General features: G+C 40.9%; 1 protein-coding gene across 13 annotated transcripts in view; it reads left to right on the plus strand.

The window, feature by feature from the left end:
- Positions 1–15,832, plus strand: part of CACNA1G (calcium voltage-gated channel subunit alpha1 G) — a 208,665-nt gene extending 192,833 nt beyond the window's left edge. For all 13 annotated transcript variants that reach the window (XM_078384211.1, XM_078384216.1, XM_078384217.1 and 10 more), the window contains 2 exons: positions 6,450–6,619; positions 13,805–15,832. In XM_078384211.1, coding sequence (XP_078240337.1) covers positions 6,450–6,619; positions 13,805–14,659 — 1,025 coding nt within the window. In that variant the 3' untranslated portion in view covers positions 14,660–15,832. The remainder of the gene's footprint in view (positions 1–6,449; positions 6,620–13,804) is intronic.
- The last annotated feature ends 9,695 nt before the right edge of the window (positions 15,833–25,527 follow it).

Here is a 25,527-nt window from a genome sequence, read left to right on the forward strand (position 1 = left end):
ATCCGTTACTCTTACATTTAACTTTCGGATTTCTTTTGTTTGAGCCACAACAACAAGGAAGGGCTACTACAATACTTTCATGATTAAAATCTTCCTGGAAGTATCTGGCTGGCCGGCCAGCATGGGAAACAGAATGCTGAATTAGATGGATATTTCCACCGCTAGCCCAAACTGATTTGCTGCCTGAAGCAGAAACTAAGTACTTGCGCTCGTTAGGGCCGAAATCATGATGATCCATTTAGTCTCTGGAGTCAAAGTATACAGTGGCGCTCTCCCACTCCACACACACAAGCCCACCAGACTGGCAGATGCAGGCATTGGTGCTGATGACAGGGCATCATCCTCTGCCATGCTTTAGGAGCAGCAAGCTTCTTCAAGAGGCATGGAGCAGGCCATGTGGGGCACAGAGCTTCACTAAAGGACAATTAGTTGGGGGGGCACCGAGGAAGGCCAGCCAGGGTATTGCTAGCCATTGGTAGTCCCTCACACAGGCTGCCTTTCGTCTACCTAGTAGTGGAGCAGGCTTGGCTTCACTACAGTAGAAGGAAAGCATCTATAGGCCCAGCCATGTTAAAGAACTACAAGTGTGCTGCCACCTCTCCCCCCTCCCCTTCCACAATTCTAATCCTTAATTTAAAAAAAAAAAAAAACAAGAATTCTTTTTATAGTTGTCCCATTGAACAGAGCAGGGCTTACTTTTTAGGAAAAATGCTTATGGTTAGTCTGGGAGTATAGTTTCCCCACACAAGCTTTTAACAGAAGGTGCCTTTCATATTCAAGAAGAAAGGTGTGGTGTTTTTCAAATGTCTTCATTCAGGGTAGTTCCACAGAGATATAATTTCAGAATACTGTTCAAAACAATAGAAAAATATGAAGAGATTACTAAAGGGCTATTGAAATTTGCAAAGTAAGGGGAATGTCTAGAGCAGGGGTGTCCAACCTTTCACCTTCTCTGGGCCACATTAGAAGATGAAAATTTGGTTTGGGCTGCACATACATTTGGTTTGGGCCGCATGGGGGGGGGCAGCCCCGCTCCAAGCGCACTTACCAGCAGCTGCGATCTTAGACAGCAGAGGCTGCCAGCTTCGACTCCGGTGGCTTTATGGGGCCAGGAGGGGGTCCACCTATTGATGGGGACGGCACAATGCAGTCACGCAGCCCCCCTGTCCCCTCCCCTCCCACTCCTTCCTTCCTTCCCTCTCTCCCCCTCTACTGTTGTGATGTGCCCTGGCCACATTCCGGCCGCAAGCGCCAGCAGTGTAACTTGAAACTTTGGAATTTTTTTTTTAATTGCACTGGGCCGCATTACGAGCTGACCTGGGCCGCATGCGGCCCTCAGGCCGCAGGTTGGATAAGCCTGGTCTAGAGTTTAGAAGCAGGAAAAGGACATGGTTCAACCTTGGTTCACTCACATAATGTAAAATAATGTAATATCAAATGTAATATCCAAGCTAATAAGATTTCAAGGTTTTTTTAAAAAGTCATCATCCAGCTGTGCCAACAATTCCTGCTTCTTAATCCAGATGTTCTGACACTGACATTATACTTCTTTCCTTTCACTCAAACAAAACATACTGTAGACAGACATGATACTCATACTCACTTTTGTGCCGTGAAAAAAGCAGTATAAAGTGAGCGCTTTGTAAGGTATTAGGCCAGCTGGCAACAGAGTGGATAAAAATAAATCATTTAAAGGCATTGTTGTAAGCCGCCCAGAGACCTTTGGGTAGAGTGGGTGGCATATAAATAAATAAATAAATAAATAAATAAATAAATAAATAAATAAATAAATAAATAAATAAATAAATAAATAAATAAATAAATAAATATTCTCAAATTTATATTAAACATTTTACCTTTAAATCATGTTTCCAATTTTTACTAAGATATTTTTATCCTTTAAAAAGCCCTACATACTTAAAGTTTTAATTTAAAATGCGTTGTGGATTAAAGAATACATCACAGAATAAGGATTATGATATGATTTTTATATGATGAGCCAATGGCTGAATTCTGTTACTTACATAGTAAGTTGTCCTAAAGTAGGCCCATTGAATCAGTGAGGATCTGGTGAGTCAACTTCTCCAGAGGTTCTATTGATCCAAATGGACCTAAGTCTAGTTGTTACTTTCTTTGGCTAAACAACATGATTTCAGCCTATATATTAATCTAACTTATTCTAAAACATTTTTAAATTGGGGCCAATCATTCTTGGAATAGTACTTAAATTTTATATTTCATAAACCTCTGTATCAATTATTTAGGTTCATTTTTCTGTTTCAGTTAGAGAGATACTTTCAGAAAAATCTGCAGTTTTCAAACTGGGTTCTTGCCTCCAAAATTCAGCAGCAATCTATATGGTGAGAAACAACAAACACGATCAGCCATATTTTCCAACTTCCAAGGGTTTTTTTCCCTTTTGTCTCTCATTATGATATAATGCTGGAAATTGATCAAAATCTCCAAGATTGCTTTCAATTTTTTACTTGAGTGATGTTTATTCCTTTTCTGCTGGATAACTCAAATGACATTGGGAGTTCAGTTCCCCACTGTGCCTCCTTGACAGGGGTTGGACTCAATAATTTATAGGGTCTTTTCCAGCTCTGCAGTTTTAAGATGAACCCTCTTTTTTGTCCCTCTGTAACTTTGTATATAAAAAATCAAACCTTTTCCTCTTTCTAAAGTGCATACTTTCAGACACTGGAATGGTCATTGAGGGAGTGATTACATTGGTCACTTACCCCACAGTTGGGCACTGAGGAATTTCAATTAAATCTCAGTGATTACATGACATGAAGCTCAGTGTGGGGAAATCCGTTGTGGAATTGTGTTTTTTTGAACTGCAAATTATTATTATTATTATTATTATTATTATTATTATTATTATTATTATTATTATTATTATTATTATTATTATTATTATTATTATTATTATTATTATTATTATTATTTGTTTGACCAGCAGGGGTGGTTTAAATTTGTCTCAATCAGTTTGATATTGCTTTTGTCCACATTCAGTGACTCAGATGTCATTGTGCTGTTGTGAGTTGGGTGGCAGAGGCACAGTTTTGGCCACAAAAGCCTATGTGCTGCCCATCATTCCCCCACCCCCACGTCCCTCCTTGATTTATAGGGTAACATAAACAAAAGGGATAGGTCACCGCCAAAGAATCTATGCTCCTTTCTGCTAGTGGATGAACGATAGGGTGAAAAGGATGGGAAAGACCTTGTGTGAATATGAGCAGAGGTAGCTTCTGTTTTTGTTGCAAATGAGTTAAGAAGCTGAAGCATAAAGTTCATGGAAAATATTTGGCAGGGGGTGTTTGTATTTGTTCTGAAGTATAAGGCTAGCTGTCATATACATGAACCAGCTGTATATTTCTCCATATCAAACCCCTTGTGTGTATGCAGAAACCTCCAATATGAACCTGATGGGTTCATATGGGAGGTTTTCCGCATACGCAGTGACAGCCAGCAAGTGAGAGTACAAAATTCCAAAATGGTTTATCCATTTTTTTTCTCAGAATGTAACATGAGAGAAAGAATAAATTGCCAGTTTTCATGAAGGGACCCATCATAGCTATTCTTCACCCCCTGTTTTAAGATACTACATAACTCTGTCTTGTTCCTTGGTAACGCATACAGCATTAGAGAAATGGCTGCATTTCAGAGCTGGGGAAAGTAGCATCAATCTATTTATCTCTCAAGTGCTCTGCAATTTGTAATACAATAAGTAATAAAAGGAACACTATATTTTAAACTGCAGAAGAATTCTCTGCTGTCAATATTCTTGGCCTTTGAACAGTACTGCATAGTTGGGTCAATATTCTGGGAAAAATTCCAGGATAAGCAGTATTTGTTTAGTGGGAGATAAATATAAATATCAATAAATATAAACATAAATATGCCATTCTTCTTGGAAAAATATGTACATAATTCAGATTCCTTACAGGAATAATTATGAAGCTGGAGGGACAATGTATAGCATAGTGCAAAGTACACATCGCATGATGTTAGTAGATTGCTCTTTATATGACTGACCCAGAACGAATTCTGCCCCATGTAAAAATACTGGTATTATACCAAGTCCACCTTGTTCTTGTTGCTCAAGTGTTCTTAATCTAGAGACACCACAGATCCTCTCCCTCCTGTTCCCACTTCATGACTGACTGAAGATGCTGAACAGGGTTTACACTCTGCAACCTGAACAACTCGGCAAGACCTATCACACTGGGTGCTGCGGTACCTTAAGTGTATGCCAAAAGAAAGTGGGAGCAATGGAAACTCAGCTCTTCCATCGTTTTCCCAGGTTGGCAGCAAATACGTACAAAATAGTACCTAGAGCCATTATCCTGCTCCTGTGGAGCCACAAATTGTCCATCTTATATAAGTTGGAGGTGCCAGGATATTCTTGAAAGCCCCTTGCCTCTCCTCCACCTTTATCAGTATGAGCTATGAAGACAATTATGTTGTGTCTGGACCTGAAGAACTTAAAGAGGCCCTATCAGAAGCCTATCCAAAATAGAATCTATGCGTGGTTGATTGCAGCTGTCCCACTCATGGATTCTAGATAAGGTTGTAATTTTAAGCACATGAAATATGTGATTACACAGGGTTTTTTGCACTCCAAAATAACTTGTCAATGTCATACTTTCACCACGCCAACTCAAAAGGCACACACACAAAAACCCACCCCGATCTGTAAATTGGTCTGGTGATATTATTACACTAAGAAGGATTTTGTAATTTTTCTCGGACAAACACAGGTGCAGGACTGTGTCTATTTGTAGTTCAGGCACACACTTCTAAGCAGGTTACACTGTACCTCCAGAAACACACTCCCATTTTAGCTGCTAAGCAGGGCTAGGCTTGGTTCGTTTTTGGATGGGAGACCACCATGGAACACCAGGAATCTCCAGGTAGAGCTGAGAAAAAAAGTCCTGGAGAACTGCTGCCAGTCAGAGTTGACAATATTGGGTGAAATGGACCCAGTGATCTAACTCAGTATAAGTAGCTCCCCATATTCCCTTGAAGGCAAGGGTTTTGCAAAGGAGTTGGGAGTTTACATTCAATAAATACTCTGAACACAGAGATCAGGTTTTTTTAACAAGGCAGTGACATTACAGTTCCAGATGACCGTTGACTGAGCAATACTTTTTAAAGTATTAAGTGTTAAATAGAAGACTCAATTTTCCTATCAGTGCCAAGACAGAGTTAGAGAATTTCATCAAAATAGCAGCATTTATTGATCAGAACCCTCCTGTATATTTCTAGGGATGTAAGGCTATTAGTGATACTTCAGTAGTGAATGGCTGCAGGTTAATATGTTCGGGAAGCCATTTCTTATCACACATTGAGTCATAAGAATGGTGTGCACTAGGAAATATCTACTTCAACTCAATTTGTCACAGTTTGCTGCTGAAAATGTTGATGATATTGCACCAGAAGGCATAACAAATTGGATTCTGGCCATCAATTTAGTACAGAACAAAGTGGATGCTAATCCCCTCCTCCCATTCTGCTCCACCTAAAACTTTTTGGAATCTATTAGTTTGAAATGAGCTGCTGGAGGAGAGATTTGCAGATACCCTGGACTGCTGGAAAGATGAGCAAGTGGGTCCTGGGTCAAACCAAGCCTAAACTATCTCTGGAGGCAAAAATGCTGCAGAAGTTGAGGCTGTCCTATTTTGGGTACATCATGAGAAGGCAGGATTCTCTGGAAAAGACAACAATACTGGGAATAGCGGAAAGCAGCAGGAAAAGAGGAAGACCAAATATGAGATGGACTGACTGCCTAAATTCCTGAGCAGGCCTGTTGAGGACATGACCTTTTGGAGATAGCTCATTCACAGGGTCGCCATGAGTCAGCAGTGATTTGGTGGCACAAAAACAACAACAAAATGTTTGGGAAGGTTCCTCACCCATCTCTGCAGTCAGTAGTTTAGGGGGAGACAAAGGAGGGAGTTGGTGGGGAGTTGATGACAGGCACATCACCATCATTGCTCTGCACAAGCCTGCTGCTTTTACGTCACATGTTTGAATTTAGGCCACTCCTTAGCCATGCACCACAGTAAAGATAGATTGACTTAGGTAAACATGGAGCTGAAGTGCTTTAGAGCCAGGATGAGGACTCAAGCCATGGGACCCGCTACTGTATTTAGTTGGACTTAGGTTGCATCAGAGACTCGACTTGTGGCTCAGAATCCACCCACCCCTTCCCTTTTTTTTCTGGGGTGGGTGGGATTTGTTTTGAATAGAGACTCCGACTTGGGCCTTGGGACTCAGGACTTGGTACCAAAGATTCTGACTTGGATTTGGGACTCAGACCCAAAGACTTGGCCAACATCCATCTTTAGAGGGGAAACAAAATGCAGTTTCACGGGAATCTGACATAGGAATTTAAACATGGGATAGTTTAAGCTTCTAGTCTCCTTTCCTTTTCTCCTCAGGCTCCACAACCTCTGTGCAGTCTCAGCCTGCAAATATCAATGCTCTCCTACAAATTCCAAGAGATCCCTTCCACCACCTGAAGCCCCAATACAACATGGACTGGGAAAACAAATCTAAAGTCCTTCCAGCTGTGCATTCGCCTTCTGCAGAGCGGTTACTTCGCAGACAGGTACGCTCAACTGCAAGTCGCTCAGGTGTCACAGTGTCAATGAGTCCAGTTTAGAGAGCTGTGCGGGCTGTGTGTGATCGCACTTTAGCATGTGCTGACTCTTCAGTAAATCCAAATGGCTGCTTTAGCTAGCATGGGTTCGGCAACCCCAAAGTGAACTTGGGGAGGAGGCAGAGCTAGAATGTTAGGCTGGAAAATTTGTTCATGTGAAACATTAAATACTGGGGATTAATTTGATATTGTTAACACTGGATAATGAAATGGTGTTTCATTTGTTGACTTAGTTTTAATTATATAGTTAGTGGTAGATTTACTGAGAATGATAGGTAGATCGTCACCTTGGACCTTAGTGACACATTTGTTACTATCTCCTTTGAAACTGTTCTTTTTGTTATTGAAATTTGCCACCTCCATTACGGCACTTTTCCCCCCAGAGGGACTACAAATCCAATTATACAGTTGTCGACTTAGAACTATGCATCCAATATATCTGGAACCTGTCCTCTTACAAACTTTCCCATTATATATTGTCACTGATCCACATCACTCTTTTTCCTCTTCCTTTCACCCACTGGCACTATAATTTTGCTCCATAATTATTCACTATATAGATCACCCATAGTCATTTGATAATGGGAAGTCTTTTTAAAAATATAAATAAGAGGCATCATTTTATTCTGCACTAATAATCAGATGAGAAAGATTTAGATTTAATGTCCAAAACCTTTTGCCTAGTTGTTCCAGTATAATGCAAACAGTGTAACATTTGGAGGCAGATTTCCACACTTGTGGAAACACATGCAATTCTTCTCTTACTGTGCTGCACTTTCACATAGGTGTTTTTTTAAGTAACAGGCTAGTACAATTTTCCTCTAAATTAAAATATATCACTGTATAGCTACTGTATTGAAAATAATTAATTGAGGGGCAGCATTTTATTCTGTAGTAAGCAGATGGTCTTTTACTTACTGTATAACTTTTCTGTCTTGACTGCCAATTGATTTTTTTTTCAATCATGCATTGGAATCAGTCAATCCATCATCTCTCAACACACTTTTAATTACCAGAGGAATTACTATGCCAAATAACCCTTAACTGCAAAAGAGAACTAGCCCAACTGGTGTCCACTTAGCCAGATAGCATAGTGGTAATTAATAATGTAAGACTAGATTGAAAGCATTACATTGGGTAAAATGTAAAATTATTGCCATTATGCCCCTGATAAGCCAAAAATGCATGGGTTACATCTTAAGAAATTAAAATCAATGAATTATTTCCATGTTCATGGGTCAGGGGGAATATACTTTCCTTGACAAAAGAGGGGAGGAATTTCCTTTTTCTATCCCTTGACCTGGATTGCCTGCTGGCCACAGTGAAAGGTTAGATGTCTGGTCCTTTAATTAGTCAACTGATCATAGGATACTCCTGATCATCTCACTGAATCACAAGCAACCCCTATAGAATAGCTGCCTATATGACTATATCACATCAGTGGAATACCTATTTTGAAACTGTGTTTCTTCTGTTCTTATTCATGATTTTTTAAATAACATGTGAGATTTAAGTTCAGTGCCCAAAACATATTATTCACTAGAAGTGACTTTAGAATTTTTAAACTTTTGTCTACAGTTTTAAAAAACTCCAGTGTGGCTCAACCTTTAGATTGATTAGATTAATACAAAGTGCAAAGTCACAATTTTTCATTTTGCTAAAAGAGCATATCATGCAAGTGATGACTTACTAACCCAAATTTATTCAGGTCATTACTTTCCTTTTTGACAATACCAAAATAAGGCAGTTACATTTTTGAGCCCCTACACACAAGTATGAAGCTCCAAGGTGAGCAGCTTACATTAATCTAGCATATTAACCTGACAGGCTAAATTTGTAAAGCGTATTAGGCCAGTGCTTGAGCTAGCCTGCCAACTTAGTGTACACTAACAGGTAAGCTAATTGATTTCATGGTTCTAGCCCATGAACGTGCTCCTTGACAGCCAAAGAATAAGAGTACAGTCCTTTTCCATCAATACGACAAGGATAAGTGATCATATTACCTACCTTACCTTCTTTTCTTGGCCATCAAAACCAGTTGCTGAGAATTGAGCATTTTTATATGCCAGTCTAAGATATGATATAGGGCATTAAGCTTATTAAAGAGGGATTTGGGGAAGCATTTCAAACATGTGGGTGCTGAAAATAGATTCTTCTCATTTCATTTTTAGGGCACCTAAATGCATTCTCCCCCCCCCTCAAAAAATCTTGTACCCATGGTCAGTGAGCAATGTTCTGGACCATGCAAGGGTACCGTGATCCACGTAGAAAAAGGTGCCACATTAGAGCAAGAAACCTTGTCGTGAACTGTGGTATCTTGTTCATAGATATTCTTATGTGTCTTACACATAAAACATGAGCCTCAGAAATCTTCCAAGTGGAGGTGTCTTAGTTATGCAATTAATTTGGAGCCCCTGTAAAGAAGGAGGTTGTAAAGCTGCTTGGGCAGTGTGTTATCCTAAAATTCTAATTTTTTATAAATGTCTCCTGAAAATTCTCACTTTATAGCTTGAGGGGCAACTTGTCCAATGCTAGGTACCTCACTGGAGTCACTTTTTTCGGCTGGACAAGGAGCCATTACTACTTCACTTCCCCTGTTCCGTAATGGTGCAAAATAGGAGAATAGTATGAGGCAAGAAAGTGGTATAGGCCCACCCCTTCTGTCCTCATCTGAATAATTACTTTCAAAGAGGTGAGCCTCCTGTTTCCATTAGTCTATATGGTCTAGAACACTGATTTTTTTTCTAATTGCAGATCATGTGGAGAGTCCCTACACATAGCTATTTTTGTCTTTTATGACAAAAGCAATAGAAGCAACTGCAGAGAGGAAGAGGGCAAGAGCACTCCCATTTCCTGCATGTTTATTTACCTACTCCTAATGCCTGAGCAGTTGACCAAACTCCGGGAGGCAGTGGAAGACAGGAGGGCCTGGCGTGCTCTGGTCCATGGGGTCACGAAGAGTCGGACACTACTTAATGACTACACAACAACAACAACAATAATGCCTGAGCAGAGCTAAAGTCTCTGAAGATTTCAGATTGGGCTGTAGCTTACAGAAGGCCGGGCTAGTTCAATTCCTTGGCCACAGTTAGGATTGAACTAGATCCCTGGTGCTTTTGAGACACTGCCATGGCCTTTCCATGTGGTATGTGAGCTCTCACAGGAAGATCTGCTATTTCACAGGATTGAACTGAAGCTCCTGAATGTGAAATCTTAACATAATGATCCTCCTCCTCCCAGCCTACCTTCTAGGCCAGAATTTTGTTCTTATCTTGGTCAATTCTTTTTTGGAGAAGTGAGAAAACTCAATGAGACTTTGAGGCCTTGAGTTGCCAGAGGTTGCTGTGGACCCCAAAGCATTCTTTAAGTTCTTTTGTGAAGGTACAGAAAACCCATGCCTCGTGCTTTAGACAAAGTCTCTTGTTTGGCTAGGATGCTATTGTGCTGAGTGATTTTGGAGAAAGCATAAATCTTAGGAAAACTGTTCCTTTGGACTTAAAAAAAATCAGTCTCTGTGTGGTTTCCGTGCGTGTGCATACATTCATATTCATTCTGTTAATTTGTTTAGCCTGTGGGCTCCTTGCATCTCCTCACCTGTTATTGAAACAGTAGCGTTATGAGCCCACAAAAGAGGAAATTAAAAATACCTGTTTTCATCATTCTATGTAAAACAAATCTGAGCAAGCTACTCTGTAGCTTGTAAAAGTACATTTTGTGACTGGCTCAAGTGCTTGGCCTCTTTTCTTAGCCCCTTTCCAATAGTGGCTGCTACTGCCAGCCCAGACAGTGGTAAAAGACAAAACTAATAAGGATAATAAGTAGCATACCCATCATGATATATGTCCTTTTTTCCCCAAGAAGGCTTTGCCATGTTTGTGCTTTTCTTCTGTTACTTGCAGCAATCCAGTATATCACCAGCAAGAACACATAGTTTAAGCAGCACCATTCTCACCATGTTGCAGACTGTGGTGAATGCCCCCCAAGAATATCTCTGCTGCTGGTCAGCTCACTTCTTCTATGCCAGTACAGGAAATATGTAGCCTTTCAGCTGCTACTGGACTGCAGCTTCCATCAGCCTCAGGCATCATAGCCATGGGAAGCAAGGATGGAAGTTGCAATCTAATGCAGCTGGAGAACTGCATACTCCGCATCTCTGTTATAGGAAGTATTGTAAGGAACTATTCAATGGACATTTATGCCAAAAGTACAAAATCCACAAAACAAAATATACTTTTTTTGGTAAATCTGAATATACCCAAGTGTGACATTTTAAGGAACATTGCCCTGAAACAGCTCTCCTGGATAAATCTCATCATTCTCAATTAATAGTTACTGGTATTTTTATTTTCCAACAGTTTGGTTTCTTCTGTGTTTATGCCAGAAGCAATCCAATTGTACTTCCAGAGTGGAGGGAATCAGCTGCCCAGGGGACGCCCAACTGTATTCACAGCCCTCGCATATTTTTCAGGGAGACTTCTTCCACATCCTCCAATTACTGGATGAAATCCTGTTACTTTGATACACAAGCAGAAGGCAAATTCATTTTCTTCTAGCTCACAATTATTGAGTCCCCACCAGGATTCTTGAGTGCTTGCCAAGCCAGTGTATGCATATGCCCCAATAATTGTAGTGGCAGCTCATTAATTGCCAACTAGAAATGAGTCGATGTTAATGCCTCTTGCCTTCCACTGTATAACAGAGCAACAGGATTTCAGCCATGAAAACATTGGCCACAAGATATTTGTACATACAGTGGTTAGTGCTCTCTTTATTACGTTTATTTTATTTTCTGTTTCCTCTCCTCTCCTCTTCTCTCCTCTCTCCCGGTGCACAGTAGTTAAATCTGGCTTACCGTAGACCTGGCCCATGGACATTCCTTAGTCATTGACTCCCTCGTTGTTCAGCCTCCTTTCCATTTCTCACTGCTGAACAATAGACCAAGCCGGTTACTATGTCTAAAATCTTCTAACCCGCAATTAATGAGTCCCCCCCAGCCACTACCTGTCAGGCCTTGGAAGGCCTGACCAGTAGTGGCTAATTCTCAGGGGAAGATTAGGCCATAAAATGCATTTGAGGGATAATAAAGCCTTTTTCTCTTTTGAGGAACATGCTTCCTGCCAGTGCATTGTAAGAGCCCTTGTTTTCAGAAGAATGCTGCATTGATTCTTTGGTTCCTAGGCCAAGACTGTAAAACAAAGGTGTAAAACATTCCATTCTGCAGCTGTTAAAATACTCAATGGGCATCAACAGAGCAGTTGTTCTTTTTCAGCAGAGGAATTGAATGTTTTTAATAAGCAATCAGTTTCTGAAATTGAATTCTTACTAGCAATTAGATGTCTGACAGTATAACAAGAAAAGTAATCATGTGTACCATGAAATGTTCTGCATATTAAAATCAGAGTTTAATCAATTATAATTGCCATTCTGAGGTCTAAAACAATAGTTACATTATACTTTTCTACAAGCAACTATTTACCTTCCTGTTTCTCAAAAGTAGTTACCTATTACTTCACTTTTGAAAAATAAACATGAATGCTACAAGCTGCCTGCCAACTTGTGGTATGAAAGTCCACCTCACTTGTCCACATCACTGTGTGTCCATGCCCATAATAGAACATGAGCTGCAGTGCAAGACCGCACTTGAACCATATGATATTCTTTCCCCACCACACAGTAAGGCCACACTCCTGTACCTTTAAAATGGCTGTTGCACAAAAGATAGGCAGCAGCTTCTAATGCTGAAGGCTAGTACAGGGCCATTAAAAAGGTCCTCCTGCCCATCCCAAAGATCTCTAACCACCCATCACTAGCCCAAAAAGGTAATCTTCCCCTTGCCTTATTTTTCCCCTTAAAATAAGAAGCTGTTTATATCAAACATAAACACTGCTCACAATGAAGGAAACAAGGCAATCACCTCTTGATTTTGTAACAACGTGTTTTTGTTGGTTTGTTCGCAGATCCAGAGCAAAGACTGACTTTTATCTCATTGTCAGTAATGTTGCAAAAATGTAAAACTTTTAAATAAAAGATGTAGCTTCTGTAATCATAGAATCATAGAATAACTGAGTTGGAAGGAAACTGCAAGGCCATTGGAAGAATCCAAATCAAAGCAGATCTGACAGATGGTTGTCCAATTTTCTCTTGAATGCCTCTTTGGTAAAAACAACTGCAAAAAAAAAGAAAGAAAAAGAAAGAAAGAAAAGAAAAAAAATGCCTCTCCTTATCTGGCATCTCTTACCAAAACCAGCCAGCATAGCAGCCTTCTGTGTCAAAGATTTCCTACCACAGGGACTGCAATTTAAAAGAAAAAGAAGGTTCAGGACAGAATTGGGTACAGGTGTAGCAGTAAAGGCTTAAAGGGCCAGAGTGCATTGAGCGCTATACGATATGCCTTGTTGAAATTCAATGTGGCACAGTGCCATAATGCTAATTTTCTAACCAAATCTGGCTGTATCTGTTTACCACATTTTGCAACACATTCTTCCTTATTTGACATTTGGATTATGATATATAAACACACACACACACACATATATAATACATATGCTGTATATGTGTGTGTGTGTGCGTGTGTGTATGTATGTGTATCATATAAACTATATTCTGCACAAGAATGCAGTGGTTTGGAGTCATAACAGTTAGAGGAGTACAAAATATATATGGACTGCATGCACGCATTAGACCGTGTGACAGCAGTGACACTGCGTAAGATAGAGAGAGAGAGAGAGAGAGAGACCAAAAAGAATCTCAGATAATACAGATGTCTTTAGGAGTTGATAGCGATTCCACAGAGCTTTGTGCTGAAGCAATTAGACTTACAAACAAAGCCTATGTTTACCTCTCAAATACCAAGCAAGCTTATTTGCATGATGCTAGAGGTAAGAAAGCTTATGCTAGGAAAGTCTTTGAGCACATTCATACTTCTAACAACATGCAATTTGTGTAGTATCATTCAGGTCTTAATTGAACATCCACAATTGCCTCTGGTGTTCATAGGAACGAGGTTCTTCGGCACTCGAAGCTAAAGGTTCCTTTCTTACCTTTGAGGTTTCTCTTATGCGCCTAGGCTGTACTAATTTTCTGCTATGTCTGTTGTTCTCTGTTCCCCTCTTAATCCCTTGGAAATCCATACAGATGGCAATACGAAATGACTCCCTGGACACCCCTAGCTCAGAAAGCAGAGAGAACATCCGTGTCGAGGTGAGTGAACTCTCTGATCCAAATTTGTCAGCTCCCTTCAGTGAGGATCTGATGCCCTCAGAAGCCAACGAGGCAGCCAACTGGAGGCGATCAAGCGTTCGCACGCAACAACATTCCTGCAACCAGTATAATATTTCCAAGCACGTTCCAGATTTATGTGCCTGTACAGATTCGCTTCAAGAACTACCTGGAGACCCGATGGACCAAGAAGTATCAGAAATAAACAGCTCTTTTACTTCAGGAACTTGTTCAGCCATGAGTGCCTCTTCCGTGGTTCAACCTGAGACCCCTAAGAGAAATTTGGGCAACAGTGGCAATGTGACTTTGAAAGACCTGAAGAAGTGCTACAGCGTAGATACGCAGGGTCTTCTTAAAAAACCGTCATCTTGGTTAGATGATCAAAGGAGACATTCCATAGAGATTTGTTCCATGGAAAACAGTCCTCAGCATCATTCCACCACTTCTAGCTCTTCTGGCTTCCTCAGTCAGGTCTTAAGTGAAATGGAAGGCTTGCCGGGGACGCGGCCGAAGAAAAAACTGAGCCCCCCTTGTATATCCATAGAGCCACCCGATGAACAGCGATTGTTCCTGAGGGGATCCCGCACTGCATCCCCCGCCCCCACAGCAGACGTCTGCTTGAGAAGACGGGCTCCCTCCTGGGATTCCAAGGATTCGATGGACGCAGGGGACTCGGCCCTTCCAGACAGTATGTCCGTCTCTCCGGCCCCAAAGAAAGACTTGTTGATGCCCCCTAGTTTCTCCTTTGATCAGACAGACACGGACCCTTGAGTTTTATTTTTTTATTATTATTATTATTTTGTTTTATTTTATTTCGTTATTGGTGCCAAACATTTCTTTTCTCCCTCATGTAATAAATTAAACCTCTCTATTCTAAACCGGCACTGATTTTTTTTTTAAAAAAAAAAGAAAATCCAAAGAAAGTTTAAAGAGCTAGCTGGTTGAAGGAGTGGTGAAGCTATATCACGCTTACTTAAGCATAAGTTCTGCTTGGGTAAAAGCAATACATTGTTCAGAGTCTATAATGTATATTCTATTTTATTAAATTAATTGAACCTAGCATTGCAGGAAGTAGTACATTTTGTGGCTTTAAAAAACTGGTTTCTTTTCTTCTGTTTTATGTATCTCAGAATATTCCTGAGATTATGATGGGCTTTTTTTTTTAAAAAAATGACTATTTTAACCTTTTAAAAAAAAGAAACATATTTAATCTGCTCCCTTTTTTTGTTTTGTTTTTGTTTTGCAAAGCACAAGATGTAGCCATTAGTGCATTACAGAGAAAATGTGTCCCCCTGGTCAATAAGAAACAAGGCTATTTGCAATTATAATGTACACTATTCACCAACCCATCACCTATTTTCTGTAGAAAATAGCCATTTGGATATTTTTACAACTGTAATGGTATTTTTAAAATAATTATAATAATAATAATAATAAAATCCAAAAATGATTTTTATGATGATTTAAAAGCAAAAGCAAGTGCACAGACAGAAGAACATACAGAGTAAGCAGACAGACTTTTCAAAAATGTATGTTGTATACAAATTTACCTGTCTCTTGGCAATACACAAAAATGTCTTCTGTGCCAGCTTTTGCTGCCATTTCCTGTAGAGCTCCCTAAAACCTTGCCAAGCATGAATAAGGGCCATTCTCTTCTTCCTATTATTCCTCCTACATGCAGTGAATGTGACCTGGGGGAAGGAGAAATGGTTTTAATGCTTCAGGCTTCCAATGTTACCTGGTAACCCAACAGAGCAATCACGTGTGTTTTGCCCAGCATCATCCCACTCCCTTTTCTAGGGCAAGAATGGGACCCTGTAATAGAGCAGCTGACATTTGCACAAATAGTCCGCTTCCCATCACCGCATGCCCCAAGGAAATGAGTACCACTCACCGGCCAGTGCCTAGTGGCAGTTATGCATTCCCTGCCCTGCTCCACCTCCCTGGTTGTTTGCCAACATGCCACACCACCTCTTCATCTGAGTTCATCCAAAACTGCCCCAAATAGCAAGTTCATTCCCTGGATATCCTTTACGCTTATTTTTGTTCATTGCACTCATGGTTTAGCTAGAACAGTATAAGAATAAATTCATACGTTTTGATACTGCAATCCTAAACACATTTATGCAGAATAATTTATTTCAGTGGAATGGGCTTCTGGGAAAACAGCTAAAGATCCCAATTAGTTACTTAAGGTGCCTACAACCTTAGCAAAGTCTCGTGTTTCCTACCGCTTTGTGATGTTTGCATTAGCAAACTAGCTAGCCACTAATATGTGTGTGTCAGGTTGCTGTTCAAGCCATAGCAATCTTTCCAAACCTGATGCTCTCCAAATGTGTCAAAATACAAGCACCATCATCTCTAGCTGGCACCAGATTGGCAAAGACAGTCATATAGTAAGGCCTATTTGAGATTTGCAAAGGAAAAGGGGGAAGGAAATACCGAAAATTTCAGGGAAATGCTCCAGGTTGTGCAATAATGGAAGGATTTTCTTAGGCAATCTTAAGCTTGGAAAGTTACTTTACAAAAGTAAATAATGAGAGAGAATCCCATATCAGGGAAAGGGGCTCCTCATGAAAAGGTGTTACGTTCGTCCGCCCCCCCCTCCCCAAAGGACTTGAAGCTGCACCATCTCTTTGCCAAAAAAAAGTAAGCACTAAGAGTAAACATTTGACCTCCACAGATGCCACAATGAAATGAACAACATCATGACAACAATCCAGCTTTCTGGATTGTGTCTTTACAGCTTTAGCCTGTCCGAGTTCAGAAAACGGCATCCCCGTCTAATTCCTCCTTTATGACCATTTGTGTCCTGGCTGTGCACTGGGGAGTTCTGGCTGGCATCCAGCCCTCACATCAGCCCTGTAAAGTAGGTTAGTAAGCAGCAGAACACTCCATCCAAGGTTGCCCAAATATATGTGAGGAAGTGAATCCAGCACTTCTGCGTCCTATCTTAACACTCCAGGCAGCATGCCATGAGCAGTGGCGTAGCATGGGCAAGGTCACGGGTGGTTGCCCTGGATGCAAAATGCTTAGGGGTACAAAATTTCAGCCCTGCCAAGGAGCCAGGAAGTGAGGTGGAGTGCACAGCAGACAAGAAAGTACATGAGCCTTGCGCCCCCCCCTCCCCTCTTCTGGCTCCAGCTGCCTCGCTCACTCTATTCCCCCTTTCCGGGCAGGCGGTGGTGGTGGTGGCAGAGTTTGGTGACAGCCAAGTGGACCTGCCTCCTTGGAGAGGGTGGCCCTGAGGGCAAAGGACAGCCCGGAGCACCCTGGCCTTCCTCCCCCAGCTTAAACAAGGGGAGCAGGTGGGCCGTGTGGAGGGGCTGGTGTAGGGAAAAGGGCTCTGCCAGCACTGAGCCCCCCCCTCTCCTGCCACTTCCCAAGGAGACCTCCAGGGGGTGCAATACCTGCCTTGCCCTGGGTGCTGGCAACTGATGTTATGCCACTAGCCATGCAGGCTCATCCTCCACACTGCTTTGACCAGTGAGGGGGGGAAATTGAAGAGAATGTCTAGACTTTCTTATGAGACCTGAATATGTTGCCCTATTTCTGCCATCATTCCCTTTGTGCACTCACCCAGTTATACAAAGAGAACAAAACGTATAGCCCAGGCTAGGTACCTCCTCTTCCTTTGGCACTTCCCTTCCGTAACCCATTAATCAGGGAATAGAGGGCCACTCCTGAAACAAATAAGGTGCTGATGTACCCTGCGCGTCCAGAGATCCCAAGGCCTGACTTGAGACAGTTAGTAGGTGCTTGTGCAGTGGCCAAACATTTACTGACTGGTGCAACAGGGCTTAGCATTGCTTTTCTTGTAAGCTGGCTGCTTTCCACAACATGCCTATATTTTTGCTAAAATAGGTCCATTGATTTCAGCTTATCTGGCCTCCATGTAAATGTATTTAGGACTGCAGTCATGATACACAGCATTAATCTAATTAAGCCTAACAGAAATTCTCTGTTATTCACTCATATAGTCTCCCATTTAAGTGAAACATGGAACTGAATTAAACATTCAAGCCAAAGTTGGCACTGAATTGAAAGATTTACGTCTCTGAAGACACTTTGGGGTGGATGTTGCCATCAGGTTAAGTCACAGTGAAGTAGGAGAAACTGTGCTATATCTGTGTTGCCCTCCACGATAATGAAATCTTATTTCAATACTATGCCTTCTTTTTTAATGTTTTAAATACAGTATCCTAATGCTTTTATGACTCTGATGCACGGAAACAGGAATTTGAATTCAAGAGGTTCATCAATTGAAAGCAGTGGCTTTTCTGACCTGGTAACTATATTGCCACACCACCAATTCATACAATTCTTAGAAACCTGATGTTTTGATTTTCCTTTGGTTATATGTAATGGAACAATAATAAAAGTTGTCAATCCTTCCATTTTGGTTTTGAATTCCAGGTGATATTACCCATGTAACAAAGCCCTTTGCAGATAATCGAGGTTCACCGGGGGGCATTGGATTCTGAATTGTATTCCCTTATTCCTCCCCTTTCCCCAAAACATGCCACCTGCTCTTTACATCTGTCCAGTTATCCATCATGTTTCTGGAGAGAGAGAGAGAGAGAGAGAGAGACCAGCGCATGCTGATTCCAGCCTAAGAATTTGTTCATCACACAACCAAATGTGCAGCAGAGGGCAGAGAACCTCTAGCTCATCAGAGAGTATGAAAAACAGTGCCCACACTATTGACCATGCAGAGAGTGGGAACTACAGAGAGGCTAAAGATTCCCCACCCTTGATGTATAGATCACATGACTGGGCCTACATACATTGGGCTTCACATATACTACAATATTATCATGACAAACCAATGCAGTGCACAGACAACTGAAACAAAGCAGGCAACAAATCTTTATGATCTGCTACTGACTCTGCATAGCCTTAAAAATCTGCACAGGGCTTTCTGATAAGAAAGAAGTGGCAAGGTATGTCAACCCAGTGGTGGTATCCATAATAAAAATGTACAGTTTTTATCTGGCTGTAATCCAATTTGCAATGTCTACAATATCTGGGTAATGCAGTGTGCAATATTTTAGGATTAAATTGTGGTGCAAAATGTAATCTGAACTGAAATAGCAGAAACTGTAACAAATTGCCTCCCCCCCCCCCCCCGTAATGTTCTGTTTTTAGTGCTTGGGGATTTTCTCATTCAGAAGCATTGTTTGAATATCTGTAAATCAAAGGGTTTGCTTCCTAGGATCATATTCAATAAAGAGATCAATACAAAACTTACTGTAAGCTAACGCAGTCAGGAAAAATGCATGTAAACTATTTTGTGATACAAATATTTTCTAGTTGCCCTTTTGAAAATCCAATTACAGTACTACAATGTGTGCAATAATCTTCACAGAATTTTGAATACCTTTGGGATGGGCTTTTTAAAATAGAAGTTGACTTTTTAAAAAAACAAATAAATAGCAAAAGGTTCTAAAGAAATATACACAAATTCTGTAGAATGGTAATGTTGATTTTTTTAACATATATTTTTGTAGAAATCTCTAGAGCAATTGTGAAGCTTGCCAAGTGTCTTGGAAACAGGCATGAAGATTTTGAGACCAGTTCTGATCTTTTCTGAGCTGTTGTCCCCAAGGGTAACTTGCAGAAGTTAATAACTTATTTTTAGTACTCAACATATTTCAAAGAGCCCAGTCACATGACCATTCCTCATGCATGCAACCTACAGGCGCCATGCTTTTTACAACTCTGACTCAGTGAGTTTTATTTAAACAATTTTCCCCATGGAGTGCAACTTTGATCTTGTGTAATTTACTTCAATGGGATGGAGACTACAACCATGGCATTAACTTATTTCTGGAATCTATCCCATTATCTTGATGGGGGCCTGCCCCACCCCCACTGCAACATCTCTTAAGTGTCCCCATTCAAAAAACAGGGACAAACTGGTCACTATCCTCACTTCACCAAACTGTGCTCACTCCACCTTGCATGTGTATCTTTGTGGAGAATGTGGAGCCTGTTTAATACCACATTTACAAGCAACATGCCTTGCCTGCTTTTAATTTAACCATAATGGCCACACTAATTATATTCAGCCCCCCCCAGCTCAAAAATTCTGGTTACAAACCTGTCCACAATTAATTTGGATATGTGTATTGAACTACATGCTGTTCTCCTGGTCAATCAATGGTAAAGTTTGTGTGTAATAAAATTCTTATCAGTGGCAGCTGAGAAGTAAGACATTTTCTTAGTGGGAATAATGAGGTACAGTTTCTATGAAGTATTAATGAATTTAATGAAACTTCTGAAAACATGTGATTAAGATTGTATTGCATGGCTTTAATCCCATTCATAGCACACAAATACCAAATTACACATGAGGTGGACAACAAGGAAATACTCTGATCTGGACTGACCATGTAGACTGTATTAGGTGGACGGTTTCAAGCTGCTCTGGACTCAGCATACGTTGACCATCTAATGTATTAGTAAGCTTGGCTGCAGAATATCAGTTGAATGACAGTGTAGCAATATAGGGCTGCTTATGAGCAACCCAAAAAACATACATTTCATTTCATATATTATTTTTATGGAACAGAAAATATTTTTCTACTAAAGGTTTTAGCAAGATTATAACATATGAAATTTGATCTATTGATAACTGATTATTAGTTTCAAAGCCAACGATTAATCTGATACCAATTCTGAATCCACTGATAGCCCTTCTGACTAGTAACAAATGCATCAAATGACTAGGCTATCATATGGTAGTTGCATGTAACAGGCGAAAGATGTGTGTGTGAATTCTCCATTTTATGTGCATACAATTCCTACCAACTTACATCAATCAGACTTTTGTTCATCTAAGTGTGTTTAGAACTGGATTACTCTTGTTTTCATGATGCTGCAGTTCTAAGTTACTTTCTTAAAATGTATTAACCTAAAGTATACTTCCCCTAACAAACCCCAATGATAAATACTATACAATATGTTTTAAAGCACACCAGCACTTTAATATTGTGGATTTACTGTATACTGGTAGGAAGAGAATATTCTGCTTTTGCCGGTGTATATTATGAGAGTAAATATTTACTACCATGAAAAAAAAAAGACGATGTAAATTCCATACTTGCAAACATTGCACATAGTATTTCTATACCTTTTAAGTAGAGGACAGGTTATTTAAACTGTAGATGATTCAGAAAAAGGAAGAACAGAAACAATTCATTTTTTTTCTTTTTTGCTTCAGTAGATTGCACTAAAAGGAAGTTTGGTTTTGAACTTTACAGTTTTAAAGTATGCCTCAGTTTCCCTTTCTGTGCCCCAATGATTATAACAACCCACATAGACTCTCTCACACAAATTGCTAGAGTAGCCACCATACCAATGTCCATTAACAACCTAGTAACTATTTTAGAACTTTGTATTTAATAGTTAATATATTGTTATACAGTATCAGGTATAGAGACCTAAACCTGGATGTTTGGTCAAGACAACAAAAGGTGGAATTAATGGGGACTACTGGGTTTAAAAATGTTTTTTTATTTTAAAAAAAGTGTAAATCTTTACAAATGACAAAAATGTGTACTATTAAACGCTTTTGAAAAGAAAAGACATGTACCTTGACTCTTTTATTTTTAGTCATCCGATATATACAGCATCAATTCACCTATTGTCCTGTCTCATACAGTTTGTATCAGTCTGCACCAATCTATAGAAACAATGACAATCAGCTTCAGTAACTGAATTGCCAGCTCTGGTTAGCCAAATTTGTATATCCAGTCAACTCATGAGGCATAGGAATGCTCAAGGAACCATTCTGTCTAGCATTCTGTTAGTAGACTATGGCAAATAAGAACATGCAGACTTTGCATGGTAGAATATGGGGTTGTATGAGTGTTGTCACTGTATTCCAGTGGATATTTCTATCTTTCTGAATGCTGAATCATAAAAAGACTTACCCAAAAGAGCCAAGGCAGGTTTGTGAATTTTGCAGTGCAGATCTGAAAAATCATTGCACATTCCCATAAACATTGCGTGTCAAGCTTTCAGAAGCAGTTTATGTAAGTGCTTGCAAAAGGCTTGCGTGCAGTCAAAGCCCCTACCATCAACTGCCACTATTTGCTTTGCACCCAACATGAACACACAGTTGGCCCAGAGTAAGGTAGGAGCAGCTATACAGGCAGCAACAAGGTGTCCTTCAGACCTCAGTTGAGCACATTTCATCACCTGGTAGGAGGATGAATCTACCAGTCCTATCATCCCTAATAGGAAATTATAATGGTTGCACCATTTCTGCCAGGGATAAAGCCTTCCAGAGCTCAGCCTTGGTATTCCCAGGCTCCTTCCTGGTGGGACATGATTCACTGACGACTGGGGGCTCTGGAGCTCCTACCTCTCCTTTCCTTGCTGTAAACTGCAGAATCCTGGCACGTCCTCAAAACAGCAAAAAAAAAACCCTAAAGCAGGGGTGGGCAATTAATTTCTATAGGGGGGGGCCACATGAAAAATCTGAACTGTGTTCGGGGGCCAAACCAACTTGACTTAAAAATAAAATGAAACAGTGATGTTATGTGAGCGCTGTAATTCATTCACAGGGGGGGAACCCCAACACTGAGCTAACTCACCTGTCCTCTGTGCCCCTGCAGCCTTCCTCTCCAACTGTCTCGTATCCCGCGTAGGCGACATGATGCGTCATCACGTCAGCTGTGCAAAGATCACTTCAGCTGCGGAGCCTGTGGCTCAAGAGTAACAGTCAAAACTCACGAGATCCCAGCATTGGATCTCGCGAGTTTTGCTTACTGCCGTGCTGGGTGACTGGAACTGGAGCTCCAGCTCATTCAGCGGTGACAGGCGGGCCGGACAGGAGCAGTGGCGGGCAGACCGAACTGGAGTGACAACCAGCGGACCGGACAGGAGCAGTTCACGGGCTGTATGTGGCCCGTGGGCCGCAGTTTGCCCAGGTCTGCCCTAAAGGGCACAATGGGACTTTCTGAAGTTTGCTAATATGTTGAGGGGCTCAGGGTAGCTGGACTGCAAAAATGCCTTTAGGAACCCTATTTCCAAACCATACATTGTTCAAGTACCTAAAACTGCCTTCTCCTTGGGCCCAGCTACCTACATGAGGCCCAAGGAAATCTGGGGCGCTTGCATGTTCACCCCAAATCCTCTTTGTGAACAGGGGCAAAATAATGCATTATGTCCAACACAAGACACTACAAGCATCCCTATAAACTGCTACTCCTGCTATCATTTCCTGGAGTGAAAATAGTATTCTTACATCTGGATGACTGTCAGAAAAAGTGCATGTATTGGGGAGATTGTTTGCATTGTTAAGAGAAAATCATAGTTGTCTGCCAAATGCCTAGCATAGTGAGGGAACACTACAATACATGTGCAACAGCTCTCTAACGAGATCTGAACACACTCTAGTATTCTAGATTCATCCAGAATAAACATTTTTTCTGGCCAGGGGAATCATGATCAGAATCACCATCATGAATTAGAACAACTCCATACACTTGAGTATATATCTTGGTTTATAACTTCATGTGTATAGGTTGATCTTCTCAGCTCTAGGATTATACAGCAATCTGAGTTGCTTCTACACGAAAGCCATTTAGCAATGGCTCTTCTGCAATTATGTGGTCTTAAAAACATTCACATCCCATGCAACTTCATATAGCACCATGTAATCCAGCAATGCCAAGCTACTTGGCCAAAATCCTCCTATAATGTTGTTCAAAACTTTGAGCAATGCTATTCAGTGAAAGATCTCTCCTTTGTATTGCTTCCTGAACAGCAAGGCTGAGGATTTAGTATTAAAATCTCCATGGATGTCGGTTCCTGTTCATTAGGGCTTTCATGGGTAGCTTCCTGACATTATTTCCCCCACTCCATATCTATTCTCCACAGCAGGACCAACTGTACAGTATTTCTCCCTGAACTGACACCTGTCAGGAAGGACAATGTGGTAAAGGCCTATGCAATTTCCATGAACCATTCATTCTGTTGCACTGGGCCTTGAAATGGCACCATCCAGGATAAACCCACAGGAAAACAAATCCCACTGCTCTCCTGTGAAGTGTACCAGGCACCTCATTCACAAGACCTTTTCACCTGTAGGCTCCATTACGTTTAGTCAATCCACGCAATGTCTTCTGCTATCCTCAGCTCATCAGGCAAAACTGAAGCTATCTCTCCTGCTACTCAGCCTGCAACGACACAGGATCAGCTACTTCAAGCCTCCATGAGAAGTCTGAAGTTTCCCAGATCTTTTGTTTCTAATATAAGTTTCATTTGCAGTATTAAAAACTGAATAAGGGGGTGGATGGGAAGACAGCCAGGATATATTTGGCCGACTTAATCTTTTTGTTATCACAAGATTTACATTGTGGACCACAACCTGTGGTCACATATATTGTTGTTGCTGTTTGCTGGAAACCATGGAAATTAAGAGAATCTATAACGTTTTCAAGGATTCTTTTGCATAACTTAAAAGAGTTCAGAACACATAAGATGAGATCACTAAACGTTGGACCCTTCACGTAGCCGGTATGTTTTCAGTCCTCTTATGGTAGGTGGCTTCAACTACATAAGAACTAAGAAAAAAAGCTAGTTACAGTGTTTTATCAAAGTATATGAACCTCTGGGAAAATCAGGCTCTTCAAATGTTTGCTGAAGTGTTGGCATCCATAGACAGCAGACTCCTGGCCCAACACTGGGTTGTGGGGGCCACCCAAGACATTTTGCTGCCTGAGAAAAAGAAATGCCATCACACTTTCTGTGACATGCACGGACTGGCAACTGAATTTTCCTTCTGCTCTGGTGATGTGGGCTAACCTCTTCTGTTCCATCTTAAGGGCAGCAGGCTGCTTTGGGGGAGGCAGAAGAGGGCAGGTCATATGACCCTCAAAACAGCCCTTCCCCTGAAAAATGCCACTGCTGTTTGGACCTGCTCCTACGCCTCTGCCATCTAAAAGGGCTACCTTACCCCATGATGGGGCCGAGCTTTCCACACCATCCTTGCCATTTGCACTTCTGAGAAATCTTCCAAACAGGAGGACTCCCAAGCTCACTGACTGCCAAAAGGAAATTGTGCAGCTGTTAGATCTTTTCTTCCTTAACTAGTGGAAATAGGGTGAAAACCATAAATTGAAAACAATTCAATTTATGGTTCTGGACCATACATAAAAATCTGCAGATGAAGCAGCATGGGACAAACTATAAAAGTCTCATCATGAATTATCTGAAGTTCACATCATTAAAAAAAAAAAAGTATATACTAGTATCGCAGTGGTTGGTTGCCGTTGTTTTCATTTTGAAATACCACTCATTTGACTACACAATATTCCAGAACTGACCTTTCAATGATCAACAACCTATATGTTAATTCCTCTAGCAATAAATACAGGAACAAGCTCTGACAGGATAACAGCTCAAAACAGCACTCTCCTCTCAACTTCCCTTCCTGGCATGCTTTTCAAATATGCAGAAGATACTCACAACTCAGTAGGGCAGTGGCCTCCAATCTTGGGTGACCCAGATGTTCTTGAACTGCAATTCCCAGAAGCCATCACCACCAGCTGTGCTAGCTGGGGTTTCTGGGAGTTGCAGTCCAAGAACACCTGGGTTACCCAAGTTTGGGAACCACTACAATAGAG

This window comes from Pogona vitticeps, chromosome 2 (assembly GCF_051106095.1).
Source record: "Pogona vitticeps strain Pit_001003342236 chromosome 2, PviZW2.1, whole genome shotgun sequence".
Lineage (NCBI taxonomy): Eukaryota > Metazoa > Chordata > Lepidosauria > Squamata > Agamidae > Pogona > Pogona vitticeps.